Source organism: Mesocricetus auratus, unplaced genomic scaffold (genome assembly GCF_017639785.1).
Source record: "Mesocricetus auratus isolate SY011 unplaced genomic scaffold, BCM_Maur_2.0 Super-Scaffold_100676, whole genome shotgun sequence".
In the NCBI taxonomy this organism is placed as follows: domain Eukaryota; kingdom Metazoa; phylum Chordata; class Mammalia; order Rodentia; family Cricetidae; genus Mesocricetus; species Mesocricetus auratus.
The window spans coordinates 180,876,857-180,899,669 of record NW_024429266.1 but is presented as its reverse complement, the minus strand read 5'-3'; the positions used below and the strand labels follow the sequence as shown (position 1 = coordinate 180,899,669).

The 22,813-nt window shown below is 45.7% G+C and overlaps 1 protein-coding gene across 1 annotated transcript; it reads left to right on the top strand.

Annotated features, from left to right (window-relative positions):
* Window positions 1–7,417: 7,417 nt before the first annotated feature.
* On the top strand, window positions 7,418–22,727 carry Atp6v1e1 (ATPase H+ transporting V1 subunit E1). The gene is made up of 9 exons (XM_005066046.4): window positions 7,418–7,577; window positions 10,808–10,873; window positions 12,749–12,858; window positions 14,123–14,189; window positions 15,199–15,288; window positions 15,909–15,977; window positions 17,166–17,260; window positions 19,794–19,881; window positions 22,206–22,727. Exons 1-9 carry the CDS (start codon window positions 7,545–7,547, stop codon window positions 22,266–22,268), a joined length of 681 nt encoding a protein of 226 aa, XP_005066103.1. The 5' UTR covers window positions 7,418–7,544; the 3' UTR covers window positions 22,269–22,727.
* Window positions 22,728–22,813: the final 86 nt, after the last annotated feature.

The following is a 22,813-nucleotide window of genomic DNA, read 5'->3' as shown; positions in this document are numbered from 1 at the left end:
CAAAGGTACCACCACCTCCTTATCAGACAAGACTCAGCTTGCTCCTTGATGAATGAGCAAATGACTATCCAACCAGTTGTTTATAGGCCTTAACGCTGGGGAGGAGGAAGCTACACAAAGGGAAGACTTATCACATCTGCAATTCCATTTAACTTTATGTAGCTCAGATGCCGGAACTCACCATCTTCTTACTTCAGCCTTCTAAGTGCCAGGATCAGTATGTGCCACTGTGCCAACATGCCATTCTATTGGTTTATTTAGAGTTTGTTAAGATCCTACAGCTTCAACCCCTCAATGTTGAGATTACAGGTGAACAACACCATGCCTGGCTATTTATTTATTTAGGGTAGGTCCCCTGAAGCCCAGGCTGGCCTTGTACTTGCTATGTAGATGAGAATGACTGTGAACTGTTGGTTCTCCTGCCTCTGCCTCCCAAATGCTGGAATTACAGATATAAGGATACCACCCTAACTTAGTTTTCTTTCTTTCTTTTTTTTTTTGTTTGTTTGCTTGTTTTTGCATTTTCCCCTCAAGACAGGGTTTATCCATGAAACTGCTCTGGTTGTTCTGGAACTCACTCTGTAAAACAGGCTGGCCTTGAACTCTGAGAGATCAGCCTGTCTCTGCTTTCTGAGTGCTGGGTTTAAAAGTGTGCGACACCCACCAGGCAACTGACTTAATTTACTTTTAAAATAAAGTGGTGAGTGTCAGAAAAGGCAGTCTTGGCTTCACCAGGCTAGACTATAGGATTTCTTGTCAGTTAGATACAAAGTCATAATTCCTCAGGAATTTGTGAAACAAGTTCCCATCTGCCAAAAGGGGATATTTCCCTTGCCTGTAGCAGAAGGGACTTGTGAGTCTCATTGACATACTCCTGTGGTTGTATATCAAAGCCCATGCTGCCCTCCAGGCTCCCTAAATCCTTGTTTAAACTTGTTACACATCTCAGAGACTATGCTAACATCTTGGCCCTTCCTACCTCCTACTCATCTCCTTATACATCCCAGGATTTTGCGATGCTTGATTCCCTAGCCCTGGTCATGTCCAATCTGCTTCTTTTTCTCTCAGCTCTGGACTCTTCCAGATGCCCTTACCCCTAAGCGTGGAGTAGCCACTCTCTGGGGTTTCTTTACTGTCCCCTCACTTAAAGTGAGCACAGTGGTACTTAAAGTGCAGGAAGACCACTTCAGCCCAGGAATTCAGAGGCAGAAAGACCTCCTCTCTAAACATAGGAATAAACAAGAAGCCTTAGGCTGGCAAGATGGCTAAGATGGAAAAGAAGCATTTGCAACCAAACTTAACATCTGAGTTAGTCTCTTATTGAGACTCTGTGTATGGCAGGGGGTTTGTGTCATGAGGGGGTTTCTGATGGCTTGAAGTTGTTTCTTAAAAAGGGGAACTTTCAAAAGGCACTAGGTTGCAGCAGCCAGGGTTTGTTAAACAGTTTGAGGTCCTGCTCAGAGGCAGCAAGGGTCTGCTGTGAGTCTAAAGCAGCCTTAAAATAGATTACCACAGCGGCCCATCTCAGAATACCATCAACAGCCTCGAGTCTGAGGCCAACCTGAGCTATACAGAGAGATCTTGTCACCAGCAGAGTAATCTAGAATCAATTTTAGATAATTGTGTACCATGCATGTTCTGCCATTCCAAAACTGAGCGTTTTCACTTGGCACATTTACCTAAAACTTCTTCCACTTCATGTATTTATTTGTGTGTATATGATGGTGACTGCCTGTACACTATGACTTTCATGTGGTGGTCACACGTAAACTTTCAGGAGTTGATGGCTCTCTCCTTCCACCACACAGGTCCCAGGGGGAAAAATCTATTCTTCATGAAAATGAGTTATCTGCCTAACCATATGGACTTGGACCTACATGGTATATATCAGGTGAAACCACCTGATAAAACATACAAACTTTCCTTTTGCTGGGTGTGGTGGCACATGCTTTTATTTCCAGTACTCGGGAGGAAGAGGTAAGTGGAACTGTTTGAGTTCTAGGCCAGCCTGGTCTACAGACTGAGTTCCAGGACAGCCAGGGCCACACATAGAGAAACCCTGTCTCTAAAACAAAACCAACAACAACAAAAAATTTCCTCGTAACTACTGTCTTAGTTAGGGTTTCTATTGCTGCAACAAACTGCCATGACCAAAGAGCAAGTTGAGGAAAAGCAGGTTTATTTGGCTTTCACTTTCACACTGCTGTTCACCACCAAAGGAGGTCAGGACAGGAACTCAAACAGGGCAGGAACCTGGAATCAGGAACTGATGGGGAGGCCAGGAAGGGGCGCTGCTCACTGGCTTGTTCAGCCTGCTTTCTTTTTTTTTTTTTTTTTTTTCCGAGGCAGGGTTTCTCTGTGGCTTTGGAGGCTGTCCTGGAACTTGCTTGGTAGTCCAGGCTGGTCTCAAACTCACAGAGATCCGCCTGCCTCTGCCTCCCGAGTGCTGGGATTAAAGGCGTGTGCCACCACCGCCCGGCTCAGCCTGATTTCTTATGGAACCCAGGACCACCAGCCCAAGGATGGCACCACCTACTGTGGGCTGGGCCCTCCTCCATTGATCTCTAATTGAGAAAAATGCCTTACAGCTGGATCTCATGGAGGCACCTTCCTCTCTGATGACTCTAGCTTATGTCCTGTTGACATAAAACCAGCCAATACAGCTATCATTAAAAAGAGCTTTCTCTCCCCCAAGGCAGAGAGAACCCTTCCTGGTGAACTTGCCTGTTTTTGCAGTATCTCTTTAAATCCCTCTTTTCTGTCAGTCTGGTCTTAATTCATTCTCAGTTTGCACAACACTGGCAAAGATTTCCATAGCTGAGCTTCCTGAATGCAGGGGATGTAGGAGTCAGAGACAGGCCTAGACAACACAGAGATGTCTCACCTAAAAAAACAAAAACTTGATGGTATACCTGGCAGCACTCCTTAAAAATCTGAAGATACAAGCCGGGCGTTGGTGGCACATGCCTTTAATCCCAGCACTCAGGAGGCAGAGGCAGGCGGATCTCTGAGTTCGAGACCAGCCCTGTTCTACAGAGTGAGTGTCAGGACAGCCTCTAAAACAATACAGAGAAACCCTGTCTCGAAAAACAAAACAAAACAAAAGTCTGAAGATACTCAGAAACAGAGGTCTGCTGTTCTGGCCCAGTTGGTTAGAGCACTTGCTTTGCATGCTCAGGGCATAGGTTTAATTCCTAAATGCCACACAAATATTGAACACAGCAGTACCTAAAATCCCATCATTGGGGAGATGGAGGCAGGAAGATAAAGTCAATGTTATCCTTGGCAGCATAACTAGTTTCAAGTCCAGCCTGAGATACATTAGACCCTGTCTTAAACAAACAAAAAAACTTTCTGGATTGAGGGTATAGTGTAGTTCTATAAAAACTTATAAGGAAATTTCTTAGTCCAATTATAATTTATAACTTTAACGCACCAAAAACAAAACAACTGGTATAGTGATATATTACTTATGACTTATTAAAGCAAAGTCAGCCACAAGCCATAGAAGCCAGGAACATACCTTTAATTCCAGCAGCCAGAAACCAGGAGGGGGTGGAACACACCTTTAATCCTAGGACTAAGGATTAAGAGGTAGATAGATCTTTCTGTTCAAGGCCACCCAGGGATATACGAGATTGAATCAATCTAAAAGAGTAACAGATCACATGCCTTTTATGCCAGCACTAGGGGTTATAAAAGATATAAGCAGATTCTTCAGTATTTATTAGGAGGTATTTATTATCCAGCCATGCTGAGGAGAGGCAGCAGGATCAACCCATTCATCCTGAGGTAGTGGCAAGAGCTAGTGACCTGCTACTTTGCTTTTCTGACATTCAGCTTGTAGTCTGAACCCCAATATCAATCTCTGCATGTTTTATTTTTCATGTTACAACTGGGAAATCCCCCAGCTCCCAGATACAAAGCAGGTTCTGAGAATCTAACCAACAGTGTCTTCAACAGCACATAGGGAAAGGAAATGAATCTGGACGTGGTGGTACAGGCCTACAACCCTAGCATTTTTAAATCTTCTGTTGTTGTTTTGAGACAGGGTCTCCTGCTCTGTGTAGGTGAGGGTGACCTTGAACTTCTCATGGGATTGGACAGGTTCAGTGTGACATGACTGTAGACTTATCTTGGATCTCTGACTCTCCTGCCTCCCCCATCCTGGGTGCTGGGATCACAGGCATGTGCCACCAGACTCAGTTTACTTGATGCTGGGGATTGAACTCATGATTTGTTCAAGGGCATCTTCAACTATATAGTGTGTTTGAGGACAGTGTGGCGGCATGAGATTCTGTCTCAACAAGGAAGGGCTGGCCAGATAGATGATGGTTCAGTGGGTAAAGACACTTGCCACTAAGCCTGATGACTTTAGCTCAATCCCTAGAACCCACAGAGTGGAAAGAGAGAACCAGCTCCCCCAAGTTGTCCTCTGACATCCACACTCATGCTGCAGCACACCAGTGATGACACACACATACACCAGAAATACACACATATAAATAAATGTTAAACAACAACAACAAAATATATTGGAAGTTTATGGGCTACGGCTTAGTTTACACTTTTTAAATAGCCTTTGTGTGTGTGTGTGTGTGTGTGTGTGTGTGTTTTGCTTGTGTGTGAGAGAGGGAGGGAGAGAGAGAAAGAGGGAGAGGGAGGGAGGGAAGGAGGGAGAGAGAGAGAGAGGTGGGCTCTTGAATGCTGCAGTGCATGATGTATGGAGGTCAGAAGACAACTTTGTGGAGTCAGTGTTTTCCTTTTACCTTTATGTGGATCCAGGAATTGAACTCAGGTCATCAGGTTCATGCCTCAAGTACATTTATCTACTAATCCACCTCACCAGCCACTGATTCCTTTTTCTTTCTTGCTTTTTGTTTTGTTTTGTTTTGTTTTTCAAGACAGGGTTTTTCTGTGGCTGGCTTTGGAGGCTGTCCTGGAACTAGTTCTTGTAGACCAGGCTGGTATGGAACTCACAGTTTTCTTTCTTTTTTAAAAGATTGATTCATTCACCTTTACTCATATGAGTTTATGTACAGCATGTATACAGGGGCCTGCAGAGGTCAGAGAGTGTGGGATCCCTTGGAGCTGAGTTATAGGTAGTTGTGAATCACCTGATGTGGTTCCCAAACTGAACCTGGGTCCTCTGAAACAGCAGTAAGTGTTCCTAACCACTGAGTCATCTCTCAACTGTATGCTCAAGTGCACAGACCCACCCACCTACCCACCAAGTTTCTTAAAATGTCTGTTGTGACTCTGTATGGGGGTCTTATAACTAAAAGTTTGGGTCACAAAAATTTTGGCAATGGTAAAAGTTTTTTGGCCAGGCATTAGTGGCACTCGCCTTTAATCCCAGCACTCAGGAGGCAGAGGCAGGTGGATCTCTGTGAGTTCGAGGCCAGCCTGGTCTACAGAGCTAGTTCCAGGACAGCCTCCAAAACAATACAGAGAAACCCTGTCTCAAAAAACCAAAAAAAAAAAAAAAACCTGTCCTGCCCTCATTCCTCACTCAGGATTTCATCATCTATCATCTGAGGGGTGGAGAAGTGGTTAAGAGCACTTGTTACTCTTACAGAGGAGCTGGGTCAGTTTCCCAGAAACCATATGGTAACTCATAACCATCTGGAACACCATTCCCAGGACATCCAACACCCCTTCTGGCCTTGGTGGGCACCAGCATGCACAGTGATTCACAAGCATGCATGTAGACGAAACACACATACACAACACACACACACAAACACACATAAAATAAATAATTAAAAAATAGTAGGGGGCTGGAGAAATGCCTCAGAGGTTAAGAGCACTGGCTGCTCTTTCAAAGGTCCTGAGTTCAATTCCCAGCAACCACATAGTGGCTCAAAACCATCTGTAATAAGATCTGGTGCCCTCTTCTGGCCTGCAGGAATACATGCAGGCAGAGCACCACATACATAATAAATAAATAAATAAATCTTTTTTTTTAAAAAATAGCATATTTAGCCAGTCATAATATGTTTTTCAAGAGAGGGTTTCTCTGTGTAACAGTCCTGACTTCCTGGAACTCACTTTGTAGACCAGGCTGGCCTCGAACTCACTGAGATCCACCTGCTTCTGCCTCCTAAGTGCTGGGCTTAAAGGCATGAGCCACCTCTGGGCTCCAAATAATTTTTTTAATTTATGACTTATTATGAATATTTGATTTGTATACCTATTTTGTATCCCTGTAATTCCAAGGGTAATGTAAAACTTAATGAGTTAGGTATGGAAATGTTTACAACCTGTCATAGTGCATTGACTGTAAGTCCTCCTGGACCAAACAAAATCAGTACTGCACTGAAGCTGCATATTGGTACATTGAAGGGCTAATTTTTATCTTATTTATTTGTTTGTTTGTTTGTTTTTCAAGACAGGCTTTCTCTGTGTAATAGCTCTCTGGCTGTCTTGGAACACGCTTTGTTTTTATTAATACTAAATGTGGTTTGGATTTTGTTTTGTTGTTTTAAAATGTGTTATAGGTGTTTTGCCTGCATGCCTGGAACCCAGGAAGTCATTGGATCTCTTGAACTGGAGTTACAATTGTGAAGTACCTGCCACAGGGCTGCTGGGAATTAAACCAAATCCTTTGGAAGAGGAGCCAGTGCCCTTCATCCCTGAGCCTTGTCTCTAGTCCCATGGTTTGGATTAAATAAAAACACTTATTCAATCTCTAGCCCTGGCAGCCTTCAAATTTCCGATGTCAAGGAATGATGTGGAGTTTAGGGCTAGAATGATTCCCCAGCCTCCGACTGTGTTGCAATTGCGATTATGCCTCGCCACACCCAGTTAACAGATGCTGGGACGGAAATCCAAGACTTGGCGTGTGTTCGGCAAGCATTCTGCAAACTGCGCTACATCTCAAGCTCTGAGTAAAGTCTTGTTTATCTATTTACTTGTTTGAGACAGGGTTTCTGTGTGTTGCCCAAGCTGTCCTGAAACTCACTCTGTAAACCTAGCAGGCGTCTTTGCCTCTGCTTCCTGTGGGCTGGGATTAAAGGTGTGAACCTTCACAAGCGGCTTTTTTTCTCCCTTGAGCTCTGAGTAAATTATCTAAACTTTTTACAGTGGGTGAGCCAAGCTTGGTGCGTATCCATAATTCAGAGCTTGGCAGGTGGAGGCCTGCCTGAAAAAAAAAAAAAGTTGTCTTACAAAAGCGACCGCCGAAGAAGTATAAATAATTCTGATTAATGTCTGATACAAAAATCTCTAAAGCTCTCTCCTTTCTCTTGTGAAGTATTTTGTCCTTGACGAGCAATCACGAGTCACCAGAAAAAAAAAAAAAAAAGACTCCTGATGGACAGTCCTCGCATGCGCTTGGGAGGAAGGGCGGAACTTCCGAGGGTACAGTTCTTGTTCTATTGGTTGGGAAGGCTCGGGCCGCTTGGTCACCTGACAGGAACCGGAAGCCGGGGTTATGAAGTAAAGGAAGCTGAGTCTGACACTGGACTTTCGTCTCGGGTTTGTTCCGCCGCCGCTTAAAGCCCAGACTCGAGGCGGTCCCCTGGCCGAGCTTCGCCTTCGCCATGGCCCTCAGCGATGCCGACGTGCAGAAGCAGGTGAGGGCCGGGTTGGGTGCTGCGCGGCCGCAGGACGGTCCTGAGGGCCGTGCTGGCGTTTGGCTCCGGTAGAGCCGGGTCTTAGGGCGGCCCGAGCCCTGCGGACGAGTCCTCCTCGGACCGCCGACGCTCTGGGTGCCGATGGTTTGCGCGGGGAAGGTTTGCGGACCCGAAGAGAGGGGCTGCACCGCATCCCGCGTGACCGCTGCTTCCACTTGCTGGCGGGGAGCCTCCAACCGACTCTGCCTGCCTTCTCGGCAGCCCCCTTTTTCCTGGGGTTCTCACTGATTAACCCGGCAGAGTTTTGTGCAAAGGCTGAACGCTGCTTATTTTTTTCTTGATTTTTTTTCCCAACTCGAAGGAATGTCCCACAATATATGATAGGAAAGACACTGTTGGGAAAGCCCAGCTTCCTTTTGAGGACCTCCGTGATGTGAGCCGGGTCTTTTCATCCCGGGAAGTCAGAATCGTGAACCTAAAGTTTACATTACTATTTGTCGAATGAAAAAGCCTTTTCTTATTGCACTTAAGAGCCACAAATTAGGTGGGTTAGGGTTTGTGGAAAAGGTTAAGCAAACCCTGGGTTCAGGTCAGTTCCTCCACCCTCTTTTTGAGATAGGGTCTCCTGTAGCCCAGGCTGGTGTCCAGTTCTACATAACCGAGAATTCTTGGCCTCTAGGTTCTTATGCCTTGCATCTTGAGTGCAGTTTTTTTCTCCAAGCACTAGGAAACTCGTGACTAAAGCACACTAAATGGCTTGTGAACCTTCTAGATGAACAGTGTTTTTGTCTCTGATGTTTCCATCTCTTTGGTAGAAATATCTTTTCATTCCATCCTTAACCAGATATGCATTAAGAACAGTAAGGTTCTTCCACTTGAGGGAGCCGCGGTGATACCAGGAGGGAAAGAGGTGATGTCCATGGTGAAGGTTAAGAATTCCTACAGTGTTTTCACAGAAAACGGCTTTGGAACATTTATCACTGCTTCAGGATTTTAGCAAAGGAAAAACTTGATGCAATGGAAAAGTAGAGTACCCACCACATGTTCTTAGCTGGCACAATCCAGTTCCCTTTTTTTTTCACACACACCCCCCAACCCCCCCATCCCCCTGTTCCCTTCTCACTCCTTGTTAGAACCATGTGGTTGGCCAGCACAGGAAAGCTATAGTATGAAAACAAAGTGTGTGTTCATTGGTTGTAGAACAAAGTAATCTTTTCCTTATGTAAAATGAAATTCCTGTTTACAGTCTGCACTCCTGTGAGGGCAGAGGTCTTTTTTGCCTTTGAGGGCTTGTTTTGGTGTGTGTGTGTGTGTGTGTGTGTGTGTGTGTGTGTGTGTGTGTGTGTGTGTGGTGATAGGGCTCCAACCCAGGTCTTGGTGGGCAAGTGAGCTACACTCCCAGGCCAAGGATAATATGTTTTATTGAATATATTCTCAGCAGTATATAGACCAAGTGCCAAGCATACAGTAGGTTCATAAGAAATCCTAGATTCTAGCTGGGCATGGTGGCTAACATAGACCCTGCACTTGGGAGGCAGGGGCAGGTGGATCTCTGTGAGTTCGAGGCCAACCTGGTCTACAGAGCAAGGCCTAGGACAGCCAGAGTAACACAGAGAAACCCTGTCATGAATAATTAGAAAAGAAAGGAAAAAACAAATCCCACATTTTGAAAGGTCTGTTTTGTTTTTTTTTTCTGGCTCAGGGGGTGGAGTTAAATGTCCTTCAAGGGTGACTCATTTTCTTAGACTCTTGGTTGACTGTAAATAGGCTTCTGTGGCCTGGGTTTAAATGAATGCCTTTGCTCTAGGCTGACCAAGGCAGCTCTAGAGGTCCAGCACAACTAAGGAAGGCAGGTAATGCAGGTTTGAATTGGTTTCACCCAGGAAACCTAGTGGATTTAAAGTGTGTTTATGTTTTGAGCTTGGGTCTCACTGTGCAGTCAGGTTGGTTTACAAGAGATCCACATGCCTCTGCTTCCCAGGTGCAGGGATTACAGGCTTGTGCTGCTATGCCCAACTTTTAAAATGCTTTTTTTAAAAAACATCATTTATTTCTGTCTTAGGGTTCCTTCCTTCCTTCCTTTCTTCCTTCCTTCTTTCCTTCCTTCCTTCCTTCTCTTTCTGTGCCTTAGTGTTTTGCCTGCATGTATGTGTGAGGATGTCAGATCCCCTGGAACTTGAGTTACAGACAGTTGTGAGCTGCCATTTGGGTGCTGGGAATTGAACCCAGGTCGTCTGGAAGAGCAGCCAGTGCTCTTAACCAGTGAGCCATCTCTCAGCCTCTTAGTTAAGATTTTTATTGCCATGATAAACCATGGTCAAAAGCAACTTATAGGGGAAAGGGTTTATTTCAATTACACTTACATATCACAGTCCATCCTGAAAGAAGGCAGGAACCTGGAGTCAGGGACTGAAACAGAGGTCATGGAACAAACATGCCTTGCTCAGCCTGCTTTTCTATACATCCCAAAGGTGGCACAACCCACAGTGGACTGGGCCCTCCCACATAAATCACTAAGAAACGTCATTCATTCGGGCTTGCCTACAGGCCATTCTCCTGGAGACAGTTTTCTCAATTGTGGGTCCTTCCCTCTTCTCAGATAACTAACTCCAGCTTGTGTCATTGTACAAGTTGACAAAAAACCCAACCAGGACAGCTGGCTTATTAGCCTGATGATGAGTTTAATCTCTGGGACCTACCTACTTGGTGGAAGTAGAGAGCTAACCTCTAGCCTGTGCACAAGTGTGCACTAACATACACACAATAAGAAAACATGGGAAAAATCCAGATGCTTAGGTGCTTGGTTGAGGGAGGTACAAAGTGTCCTAGGAACACAGCAGTGGGAGCTTCGGGAGTTGGTGGCGGAGCTGGGGCCAGAGGTGTTAGCCGTGTGAAGGCTGGTGCAAGCGGAAGGTGGGGCCTATTTAGACGCCCTGGAGGTGAGAACCAACAGCAAACCCAAGGAACGGCATGAGCTGCCTGTGGTAACAGCTTCATGGAAAGTGTCCGTGGTTGTGCGGTTTGTTCCAGATGTGCTTGAGAGAAGCAGCCTTAGTCTTGTGCCTTCTGAAGTCTTTGCACTGGCTTCGTAACCCTGGCTGCCATGGAAGTGCCCCATAGACAAGACAGGCCTGGATTACCTTGTAAGAAGATAATCCTCTTGTGACTCTGAAGTTAGATGTCATTGTCTTCTCTTACTCACTTAAAACATAATGTCTTTTCCCACATAGATTAAGCACATGATGGCTTTCATTGAACAAGAAGCCAATGAGAAAGCAGAAGAAATTGATGCAAAGGTGAGATTTTGAGTTTTACTTATCTAAAAGTTCATGCTATTTTTGGTTTTCTTAAGTAGTACTACTGCTAAAATTATTTGGTTTCACGTCACATATGATTATCTCCAGGAACTGGCTCTGTGGACCAGGCTGGCCTCAAACTCTACCTGCCTCTGCCTCCCTGAGTGCTGGGATTGAAGACGTGTGACACTACTGCCCAGCTAAAAACAAAAGAGAGAGAAACTTAAAAAAAAAAAAAAGATTCACTTCTCCTTGTTTATGTGTGTGCGTGAGACTGTATGAGTTTGTGTGTACCACATGCATTCCGGTGTCCCTGAGGCCGGTGGGTGTTGAGTCCCCTGTAACTGGACTCAGGGGTAGTGGAAAGCTATCTGATGTGGCTGCTCAGAACTGAACCCAGGTCCTCTATAAGAGCAGCGAGTGCCTTTAACAGTTGAGCCGTCTCCCGAGTGCCACTTCGGTTTTTTTCCACCTACCTTTCTTTGAGGGGAGGGGATATGTGGGGCTCAGAGAGTAACTTTGGGGTCTTTGTGCTGAGTGGCTCCTTGGATCTTAGGTCCTCAGGCTTGCTGCCTTAACCCTCTGCGCTGTCTTGCTAGCCTGCCACTGCCACCCTTGTCTTTCCTTCAGGGCCTCATTCTCCTAGCTGGCCCCTAGCTCAGCAACGTAGTAAAACATGACCTTGAACTCCTGTTCTTTACTCTCCCAGGCACTGGAATCATCCTGTGCTGTCTTGCCTGTTTTATGGCATGCTGGGACTGAATGACACTCAAGCCCTCTACCAAAAGACTGTTGAGGGTTAGAGACATAGCTCATTGGTCAAGAGCATTATAACTGCTACATAGACCAGAGTTTGGTTCCTAGCACCTATATGGCATGGCTCATAGTCACCTCTAACTTCAGGCCCATGGGAGTCTAATATCCTTTCATCTGACCTTCAGAAGCACCTGCATACATATGGCAGACACATTTAAATAAACAACAATAAGACCAAACTAGACTCCCTTAATAGAGATGACAACGGTGTGACTGGGACAGTGAGGCCACTGGCAGTGGGTCCCAGTTCTAACTCTAATGGACAAACTGACTTAGTGGAGCCCATTCTATATGGATACCTTGCCCAGCCTAGACACGGGTGTGGGGGTGCAGAGGTGCCTTGGTCCTGTCTCTGAAAAGACAGACTTAGTTGACTTCCTAGGGAAGACCTTACCTTCTCTGAGGAGCAGGTGGGAGGAGGGGTGAGGGGAGCAGGAGGAGGGGGGAAACTGGAATTGGAATGTAAATAATAAATTGAAAAAAAAAGTTTAGGGGCCAGAGAGATGGCTCAGCAGTTAAGAGCACTGACTGCTCTTCCAGAGGTCCTGAGTTCGGTTCCCAGCAACCACATGGTGGCTCACAACCATCTGGTGCCTCTTCTGGTGTGTAGATATGAATGCCAGAATACTGTCTACATAATAAATAAATCTTTTTTTTTTTTTTTTTTTTTTTTTTTGGTTTTTCGAGACAGGGTTTCTCTGTATTGTTTTGGTAAATCTTTTTTTTTTAAAAAGTAATCGTTTGTTTTTTTTTTTTTTGTTTTTCAAGATAGGGTTTCTCTGTATAACAGCCTTTTCTGGCCTGGAACTCACTCTGTAGACCAGGCTGGCTTCGAACTCACAGACACCCTCCTGCCTCTGCCTCCTGAGTGCTGGAATTAAAGGCATGCATCATCACTGTCCGGCCAACAAATAATCTTTGAGTTAAGTGTTATAATAGATTTTCTGTTTCACATAGGGAATAAGTGAACATATGGAAGTATTCCTGGTTCCTGGGTGCTTAAAATAAAATGATCAGCCAAATCCAATATATTAAATTAATGTATGTAATTTTTCCTAGGCAGAAGAAGAGTTCAACATTGAGAAAGGTCGCCTTGTGCAAACTCAAAGGCTGAAGATTATGGAATACTATGAGAAGAAAGAAAAGCAAATTGAGCAGCAGAAGAAAATGTAAGGAGGTGATGGTAAATGCACAAAATTGAGGAAACCATGTCTTTAGTCCAAGTTGGCCTGAGTTTGCTGACCTTCCTGCATCTACCTCCCAAGTGGGACAGCAGGCCGGTGCCGCCATATGTGGTTTCTGCGCTGCTGGAGATTGATTCCAGGGCTTTGTGTTGTCCACACGTTCCCCCAACCAGCTGAGCCATGTCCTCAGCCTTAAGAAGGCTTGAAAGTCAGTGAAACAAGGTCACAGGGAGTGCTCAGGTGTACAGTGCTTGCTTACCCTGTGCAGGGCCTAAAACTCCATCCCTGAGATCTATACTTCATCCAAAAGAAAGTTCAGAATTAATGAGACAAGACAGCAGTTTGAGAGTCTAGGTTTTTTGTTTTTTGTTTTGGTTTGTTTTGTTTTGGTTTTTCGAGACAGGGTTTCTATGTGGCTTTGGAGACTGTCCTGGAACTAGCTCTTGTAGACCAGGAGGGTCTCAAACTCACAGAGATCAGCCTGCCTCTGCCTCCCAAGTGCTGGGATTAAAGGCGTGTGCCACCAAGCCTGGCTGAGAGTCTAGTTCTTGATTCATTCATTCACCCCCCCCAGAGGCAGGGTTTCTCTGTGTAGCCCTGGTTGTACTGAAACTCACTTTGTAGACCAAGCTGGCCTTAAACTGGGATTCTAGTTCTTGACTTTAGCAGGTTGATGGAGTTCTGTCACTGTGGAACAGAAACCTTAGCTGGGGTATTAGCTTGTGTCTGAATCAAGAGGGTCACAAGTTCAAAAATGACAAGGATAAGCAGATCTACAGCTTATCTCCAAAGCAAACAGATGAAAGAAGAGCTGGGCACGTGGTACACTCCTATAATCCCAACAGAGGCAGAGGAAGGAAGAGCTCTAGGTTCCAGGCCAGCCTGGTCTACATAGAGAGTTGAGACTAGCCAGAGCTATGAAATCAGACCTTGTCTCAAAAACCAAGAACAAAAATGGTGAAAGAACATGGAAATCACAGGTTTACCACTGAAGGTTGCTTACTGTTTGTCAAGCGTCCTTTGCTCTTACATGGAAAGTTGTGCATTTTTCTGTAGTTTTTTTTTTTTGTTTTTGTTTTTTGTTTTTTCGAGACAGGGTTTCTCTGTGGCTTTGGAGGCTGTCCTGGAACTCGCTTGGTAGTCCAGGCTGGTCTCGAACTCACAGAAATCCTCCTGCCTCTGCCTCCCGAGTGCTGGGATTTTTCTGTAGTTTTGATGTTGTATTGATATTCTCCCATCCTTTTTGTAGTCAAATGTCCAATCTGATGAACCAAGCAAGGCTCAAAGTCCTCAGAGCAAGAGATGACCTCATCACTGTGAGTACTTAGGTCTAGAGCTATGGAACTATGAATGACAATCATTAGTTGACATTTAGAAATGATGGTTTTTGTTGCTGTTGTGTTTGCTTGGATTGGTGTTTTTGTTTGCTTGCTTTTGTGAGAGTATGTCTCAATGTGTAGTTGGCCTAATTGATCCTCCTCCAGTCTGAGTCTTTTTGTTTCTTTGTTCTGTTTTTTAAGACAGAGTTTCTCTGTGTAGTTTTGGCTGTTCTGGAACTCACTCTGTAGTCCAGGCTGACCTCTGCCAACCAGTCTGAGTCTTCTGAGTGTAGAGTTACAAGCATGTACCACCATGCTCAGGTTTATGAGCAGTTTTTGGAGAGAAATGATTTGTTTAGCAAATCATTATATTAGATATTAATAATAAATGCAGGTCTGATAATAGTCTGGCCTTGAGTTTGGTGACCTTTTGACATGATGGCATATAAGACAGCCTTTGATCATACAGCAATAAGAAGCAAGCCGTGGGTGCATGAAGGAGGGGCTGAATATAGAGCCATGAATGTAAAACTAAGAGCCACACCTGCTTTCAATTTAGAAAAAAAATTGTTTTACACAGGCGATGGAGGTACACACCTTTGTTTCCAGCACTAGAGAAACAAAGCAGGTGGATTCTGAGTTTGACTCCAGCCTTATCTACAGAATTCCAGAACAGCCAGGGCTACACAGAGAAACCCTGTCTCAAAACAAACAAAAAATTAGGTTCTTTTGTTGTTTCATAGAGTGGACAATATAAACGGTATACATAGTATGAGAGTCTCTCCAGCTTCCTCCTGTGTGTGCGTGTGTGTGTGTGTGTGTGTGTGTGTGTGTGTGTGTGTGTGTGTGTGTACACTTGTGATGATAGTTTGATATCAGATTTGACACGTACATTATCATGTGTCTAGGGATGTGCATTTAGTGAAAACCCAGCAGTGGGATATGAGGCGATGGGCATGAGCTATGATGGGGTAGATACAGTGCTCTTTCTTTCCATTTCTTGTAGGATCTGCTAACTGAGGCAAAACAGAGGCTCAGCAAGGTGGTAAAAGATACAACCAGATACCAAGTGCTGCTGGATGGGCTGGTCCTCCAGGTACGTTTCTTTGCCAAGGTGGCCGTGCACAGCTGCAGCCCTGAGAGCCTTTAAGGTCTGCCAGGGGCCAGCTCGATTTTCCCACCTCAACTTCTTTTTCTTTCCTCTTCCCTGTGTCTGGTGTGTGTGCTGCGCAAGGGTGACATCTGTTTGTCTGTCTGGGACTTGAAGATGTTTATACTATTTCATATGATTGTACAAGTGCTTTCTGACTCTCTAGTCAAATCTACCTGTTGTCTGCATCTTTATATGTTCCTACTTTTATTTGACCTTTAAATACTTGGCTTTAAACCCACGGTTAGTGCTGAAGACATAGCTATAGCTTGGTGGTAAAGGCAGAATACTTGCATAGCTTGTGGATAACACTCAGGTTCAATGCCTAGTGATGCAAGAAAGAAGAAAGTTCAAACAGTTGTTTGCTTCTGGGTTATGAATCTTTTATTCATTTGTCCTCAGTTCAGCTAATAGGATCCCATAGGAATTGACTGTGTTAATATGGGGCTGTGCTCTCTGTTCTCAATTCTGCATGTCGTCTTTGCAGAGCTTACTGGGTGACACTGGGAGGAACTACAGGACACTGTTGAACTGTTTTCTACTATAAACTCTGGTTGCTTTTACAGGGCTTGTACCAGCTGTTGGAGCCTCGGATGATTGTGCGTTGCAGGAAACAAGATCTACCTTTGGTGAAGGTAAAGAACTTAGATTCGTGTTGAGAAGGGGGGGAAGTGTCAGAGATGTCACTGGTTGGTAGAATGTGATCACTGAAGGAAGTCAGGGCAGGAACCCGGAGGCAGGAACTGATGCCGAGGCTTTGGAGGAGCGCTGTTTGCTGACTTGCTCACCCTGCTTTTTTGTTTGTTTTTTGTTTTAAAACAGGGTTTCTTTATGAATCTATTCCTGACTAATCTGGAATTTGCTAGAACAGGCTGGCACTGAACTCATAGATCCTCTTACCTCTGCCTCCACCGCCCAGCCCTTTCCAGGATTTTTTGAGACAGGGTTTCTCTGTGTAGCAGTCCTGGCTGCCTTGAACTCACTCTGTAGACCAGGCTGGCCTTGACCTCAGAGATCCTCCTGCCTCTGCCTCTGCCTCGTGTTTTACATTTCTATCCACAAATGCACAAAGGTTCTTGTATCTCTTCATACTTGACAATATTTATTTAATTTTAATTAAAACTTTCTTTTAAAGATTTATTTATTTATTATGTATACACTGTTCTGTCTGCAGGCCAGAAGAGGGCACCAAATATTATAGATAGTTGTGAGCCACTATGTAATTCTGGGAATTGAACTTGGGACTTATGGAAGAGTAGACAGTGCTCTTATCCTCTGAGCCATCTCTCCAGTCCCTTACTTAAAAGTTTTTTATGTGTATGGATGTTCTGTCTGAATGTATGTTTGTGTACCTACCACCTTTGTGTCTGGTACCCTTCTAGGCCAGAAGAGGGTGGTGGGTCCCCTGAGTTACAGATGGTTGTGAGGTGCCTTGTGCGTGATGGAATTCACATTCCAAGCAGCTTTCCAGCCTAGTACTTCTGTTGTAAGGGGTGTGGTACATACCTCTCTTAGTTAGCGGTATTGCCCCACTTCTACAGCTGCCAGTTAAGGTCAGGCCAGCAGCCAAACCCCCATCCCACCACACTCCTGATACCCGTCTGCTGCCCCGTAACTCACACCTGAGCTCTGTGGGGCTGTCCTGGTGTGTTCATTCAGTTCCAGACCCATCGAGTGTTCACAGATGAGCCTGTCTCTTCCTCCCTCCTATGTGTGGCCTCTCCTTTTCTCATTCTTCCTCAGGAATAGCACTGTTGTACATCCTCAGCAGCAAAGTTTGTTTTCACTTGAAAATCTCATTGTTTTCTGTTCTTTTCCCGTAGGCTGCAGTACAAAAAGCAATTCCTATGTATAAAATTGCCACCAAAAAAGATGTTGATGTCCAAATTGACCAGGAGGCCTACCTGCCTGAGGAAATGTAAGGAGGCTTCCTGTTGTTGAGTCTGCTTCTTGCTGTGGGAAGAAAAGTGTGGGGGTGTTGTTTTGTGGGGGGTAGGTGTGGCCTAGCTAAGTGGTAAAGCCCATACTTGGGTTTACTTCTCAACTCTAAATAAGAAAAGTGTTTTCTTGGATGAGGTCTTTGCTGTAGGTCAGAGGTGTGGTTGGTGTTCCCTGAGTTCCTGTGGCTGTTTTCCCATCAGGACTCTGCTCTCCCTCATCACTGCAGGCTCCTCTTGTGGTCAGAGAGGTAGCACTTGTGCTCAGAGCTAGGTGGCGGTTTCTTTGTGGGGAGTGTGGAAGGTAACCCTAGGGAAATGAGTGTCCATGTCCATAGCAGATGCCCACAGCTGCTTTCCGTTCAAGTAACTACCAAGTTTCTTCTGACTGAGGAAGTGACGGTGAAGATGGGGTACACTTTGGGAGAGTTTGTCTGTCTGGGGTCACATTGCCTTCACTGCCTAACCTGGAATACATTTTGAACTTAATTGGAAAGAATGAGGCTTAGGAATGTAAAATGGATTGAACATTGTCATCAAAATTAGATTTGGGGCTTTGGGGTTTTGTTTCTTGCTACACAAGGTAGAATCCAGGAGGTCATAAACATCGAGATGATTCAGAATTGGGTTTCCTTCCTCACTTTGCCACATACTATCTGAGCGGTGTTGGACCCCTTACTTAACCTCACTGAGCCTTGACCTCTTTCTGGTTTTGTTTTTCTGGTGGTGACGGGGTGAGAGAGGATTTCACTCTGTAGACCAGGTTGATTTTGTTTCCAGCAATCTGAAATCAGGAGGCTGGGGTTACAGGCTTGGCTCACCGTGGCCAGCTGACATCAGTAAATTGAAGTACAGCTACCTAGCACTCTTACAGCATTGAATGAGGTAATGTCTAGGCAGCACTCATTGGTGCCTGGTGCCGGTGTGCTGTGGAAACTGAGCAGACAGTGCAAAAGCCATCAGGCCTGGAGCCTCTTTTGTTTTGGTTTGGGTTTTTGAGGCAGGATTACTTTCTCTGCATCCTTGGCTGTCCTAGAACTTACTCGGTAGACCAGGCTGGCCTTGAACTCAGAAATCCAACTGCCTTTGTCTCCCAAGTGCTGGGATTAAAGGTGTTACCACCACCACCACCACCCAGCAATCAAGTGTTTTGAATTTCAGAGATGAATGTAGTTCCAGAATGAAATGGGCCGGGGTGTAGCTCAGTAGTGGAGGGTCTACTTAGTGGATGTGAGACCCTGGGTCCATCCCCAGCACCAGAGAGTAGTAAAATACCTATGTATAGTAGTATATATACACCATTATATACAGTATAGTATTATACCATTGTACAGTATCCAGTCTGAGACACCACTCCATGACCAAGCATACTAGTATTCTGAATAAACACACAGGAAAAGCTGGCATGGTAGCACTTGAAGTAACTGAAGTACTTGGGAAGCTGAAACAAGAGATTGTCTAGAGTTCATGATCAACCTGAGATTTTTAATTAGTTAATTTATTTTTAATGAAGCCAAAGCCAGGCATTGGTGGCACTTCCCTTTAATCCCAGTACTCGGGAGGCAGAGGCAGAGGCAGGCAGATCTCTGAGTACAAGGCCAGCCTGGTCTACAGAGCAGAGTTCCAGGACAGCCAGTGCTGCACAAAAGCTTTAGGCTCATCCAGGCTTGGTAGCTAGCACTCAGGAGGCTGAGGCGGGATAGAGCTAGAGTGTTGGAGGCCAGTTTGGACTGTATATAGGGAGACCTTGTCTCAAAATACAAACGGAGAGGGGAACCTAAGCTGATATTCAGGGCTTGCCTAGAATATTTTTGCTAATTCCTCTCTGCAGCTATCCTCACATTCCCCCAAAACAAGCGACCACAGGGGTCAGGGTTTCAGCAAAGCAGCATCTGGTCATCACCAAGCATAAAAGGGGGAAGCGGGTGTCATCAACCCCCAAAATATCCCAAGGAGAAAGTGCACAACCTTTGCCAGGCTTGCACACTGGCACATGTAATCTCAGCAGAGGCAGGAGCATTGTAGATGGTGAGCCCAGGCTAGCTTGGACTGCCTAGTGAGCCGTTGTCTCAAACATCAGTCAGGTCTTTGTCTGATAGTAACTGACAGAATCTTGCTCCTCATGGTTCCTGTGTGTCCTTGAGTGCTGAGAGGCTGAGGAGTAGGGTGACAAGCGAGGGGCTAGAGGTGGATAATAGGCTGCTGAGCATGTTGAGTCATCTGTCTTCCCTCTCGGGAGGCTGCCTGTTGATTCAGAGCCATGATAATTGACACCAGTTTCACCTTGCTGGGAAGGCCTGGCTATAATTGGACAGCGTGATGTAACCACATGGCTGTGTTCAGCAGTCACTTACTTGGTGTTGTGTGTTAAGTTCTCACTGCAGCTGTTGAATCAATGTCAAGCCTGTTGCCCTATGTGCACTTCACATGCCTAGGCCACCTGTGCCAAGGGAGTGGTGTAAGCATCATGGATTCATACCTTGTCAAACCTGTTACTTCCTGTGTTCTCTGTAGAGCTGGTGGAGTTGAAATCTATAATGGGGATCGAAAGATAAAGGTTTCCAACACTCTGGAAAGCCGGCTGGACCTCATAGCGCAACAGGTGAGTGCGGAAAGCTTCTGGTTACCTTTTGACTGGTGTAGTTGAACTTTTTCCATCCCGCCTGCCAGGCCTGCCAGCTCCCAAATAACCACACAGAGACGTCTTGTTAATTATGAAAGCCTGGCCAATAGCTTAGGCTTGTTTCTAACTAGCCCTTACCATGTTAAATTAGCCCATTTCTATTAATTTACTTTCTGCCTCATAGCTTTTTTTTTTTTTTTCTTTTTCTTTGAGACAGTGTTTATCTGTAGCTTTGGAGGCTGTCCTGGAACTCACTTTGTAGACCAGGCTGGTCTTGAACTCACAGAGATCCACCTGCCTCTGCCTCCTGAGTGCTGGGATTAAAGGCGTGCGCCACCACTGCCTGGATTTCCCTCATGGCGTTTTTTACCTTTACTCTGCCATGTTGCTTTCCCGCTTTCTCTTGTCTGGCTGGTCTCTTCTTTCACCTCTGCCTGAAAAGTCCTGTCTAGCTTTTGGCTATTAACCCAGTGGTGTGAAAGAATACCCCACAGCAGGCTGGCATGCTCTCAAGTGCTGCAAGGACACGGGCCTTTGAAAGTGAGTGCAAGGCTGCTGGTTCTCACGTCTCCACGCATGCTTAACAGCAGCATTGCCAACTTGCTTAATCCTTGATTTAGGGGTGTGGTTAGGCCAGGTGTGGTAATGCATGCCTACAGGCAGCCAGATTTAGCGTGAGTTCTGACGCTAGCCTGGTCTACAGAGTGAGTTCTAGCACAGCCAGGACTACACAGAGAACTCCTATCTCAAAAAGGAGTAGTTTAGCCAGACAAGGTAGCGTTGCTACTTGGGAAGCTGAGGTAGAATTTCTGTGTTTGAGTCCAGTCTGAGCTACAAATTGAGACCTTGTTTCCAAGAAAGTGCAATATGCTGAAAATGGAAATGGTTGTCTTGTGGCCACAGCACTTATCTGTATCATCTTTGGGTAACCTGGAGTTACTATAGCATCCAGTAATATAGATGAGTAGTTAAATGGACATGAAAGCTTCAGGCCTGGCCTGGGCAGATAAATAGCTCAGTGGGTAAAGTGCTTGCCTCACAAGCTTGAGGATCTGAGTTCAATATCAGGAAACTACATAGAAAGCCAGGCATGATGACTATTTGTAATCCCAGCGATAGGGAAGCAGGTGCAGGAGGATTCCTGGGCTTACTGAGTCAGTAAACCCCAGGCCAAGGAAAGGTGGCTCCAAAGGGTCATCTGAGGTTCTCCTGTGGCCTCCATAGCATGTAGGCATGGTGTCTCCCTCCCTCGTCTCCCCACCCCCTCTCTGTCTCCTAAGGCCAGATAGAGTGATGCACACCTATATAATTCCAGTATCAGGAAACAGGAGGATTGCCAGTTCCAGGCTAGACAATAAAACCCTGTTCCATCTCTAGCCACATCCACACAGCTCTCTCTCCCTGCCCCTCCCAACACGCACACACACACCCCTACCTTTCAGGTCTTTGCCAGTACATAAAGTTGTATTCGAGGGCGCACAGTAAAACTGCCAGCATGACCATTTCACGATATGGTTAAGGCTTTTATTGTAGTTTTGAGAGAGAGCAGCCAGAGACATCTGGAAGGGTCCAGAGCAGAGAGAGAAGGAAGTAGACCAACCATGGCCAGTGGACTGGAAATGGAGGGCTGGGAGAGAATAGTGGAGTTATGGAAATGAGAGAGAAAGTGAGAAGAGCAAGAGAGAAAAATGGGGGCACAGGGGTACCTTGGGCAAGTGAGAGGGGCTAGGATGCCAGCTGTGGGCTTTGAAATGTGTGACAGGTACTTGTGATAGATACTGAGGCAGCCTGGAGATCTGCAGGGTTTTGATACACAGCCACAGGTAACCATATGTCGTTCCTGCCAGAGGTAAGGGAAGTGACTCCTTTTGGCAGGTGGGACCAGTTTTACAAGTTCCTAAGGAATGCTGGCTTTTATGTAACTGCTAAGAGTTTATTTGACCCCTAAAATTTGCCACAGCCTTAGACATTTGAGGGAGAGTCCTTGGAGCTATGTTTTAACGAGGCCCTCGGTGTGAACTCCATTCTCAGTGCTATGTGTGGTCACTCCTGGCAGGTTGTGGGCATTCAGAAAGAAGGTATCTGACCCACTGTGTGGTGCAGGAGCGCTGTTGACACACCATCTCCTGTGTGGCTTCTTTTCCCTGTGCCTTTTGTGAACAGTCGGTGTTAGCCCACACTGTGACTGCTTCAGTGCCCCTGGTACAGTGCAGCGGATAGGACGGATCTGCTGTGCTTAGCTCTGACTCTCCCCATGTGACAGTCCCCATGAGGTCCTTATTTACTGACTGGCTTCTTTACAGATGATGCCGGAAGTTCGGGGAGCCTTGTTTGGTGCAAACGCCAATAGGAAGTTTCTGGACTGAGCCTGGAGAGGTGCAGTTCATCCAAGCTGTACTCTTGTACTCGTGGAATAGCAGATATCTGTGGCTTCCTCTTTCTGTTCTAACTGGTAATCAGTGGATCCCCTCTGCAGCCAATGCCCTCAGCCCAATGTCAACAGAAGGGAGGGCCACATGGTGTGGGCAGGAGCCCAGCCCCGGCTCGTGTGACACCACAGCTGTGCACTGGTTCTGCAGCAGGACTCGAGGGTCAGATGGTGCTGCGTGGCCCTCACCAAGGACCCATCCTCCCTGCTCCTAGTCTAGAGTGAGATGTGCATGCTGTCCCTGCTCTTTGGGTGTCATGGCATGTGGGGCTTGCATTCCTCCAGCAACACTAGCTACACTGTTACTGTTTGGGTCTAGTCTTCCTTATCTGTAAATGTGATTTAAAATCTAAGCCACAAATACTCCTTATTTATTAAAACAAAAGGTTTATGTGGATTTGGTTGTCGTTTCTTTTGTAAGGCAGTATGAGTTTGTGACACATATCTGTAGTTCTAGCTGTGGTAGATGGATTGTTTGGGACC

Coding starts and splice junctions, on each gene's coding strand:
- Atp6v1e1 (XM_005066046.4), top strand. CDS start 7,545: ATGGCCCTCAGCGATGCCGACGTGCAGAAGCAG. Junction 15,289..15,908: donor TGGATGGGCTGGTCCTCCAG/GTACGTTTCTTT, acceptor TTGCTTTTACAG/GGCTTGTACCAGCTGTTGGA. Junction 15,978..17,165: donor AAGATCTACCTTTGGTGAAG/GTAAAGAACTTA, acceptor CTTTTCCCGTAG/GCTGCAGTACAAAAAGCAAT.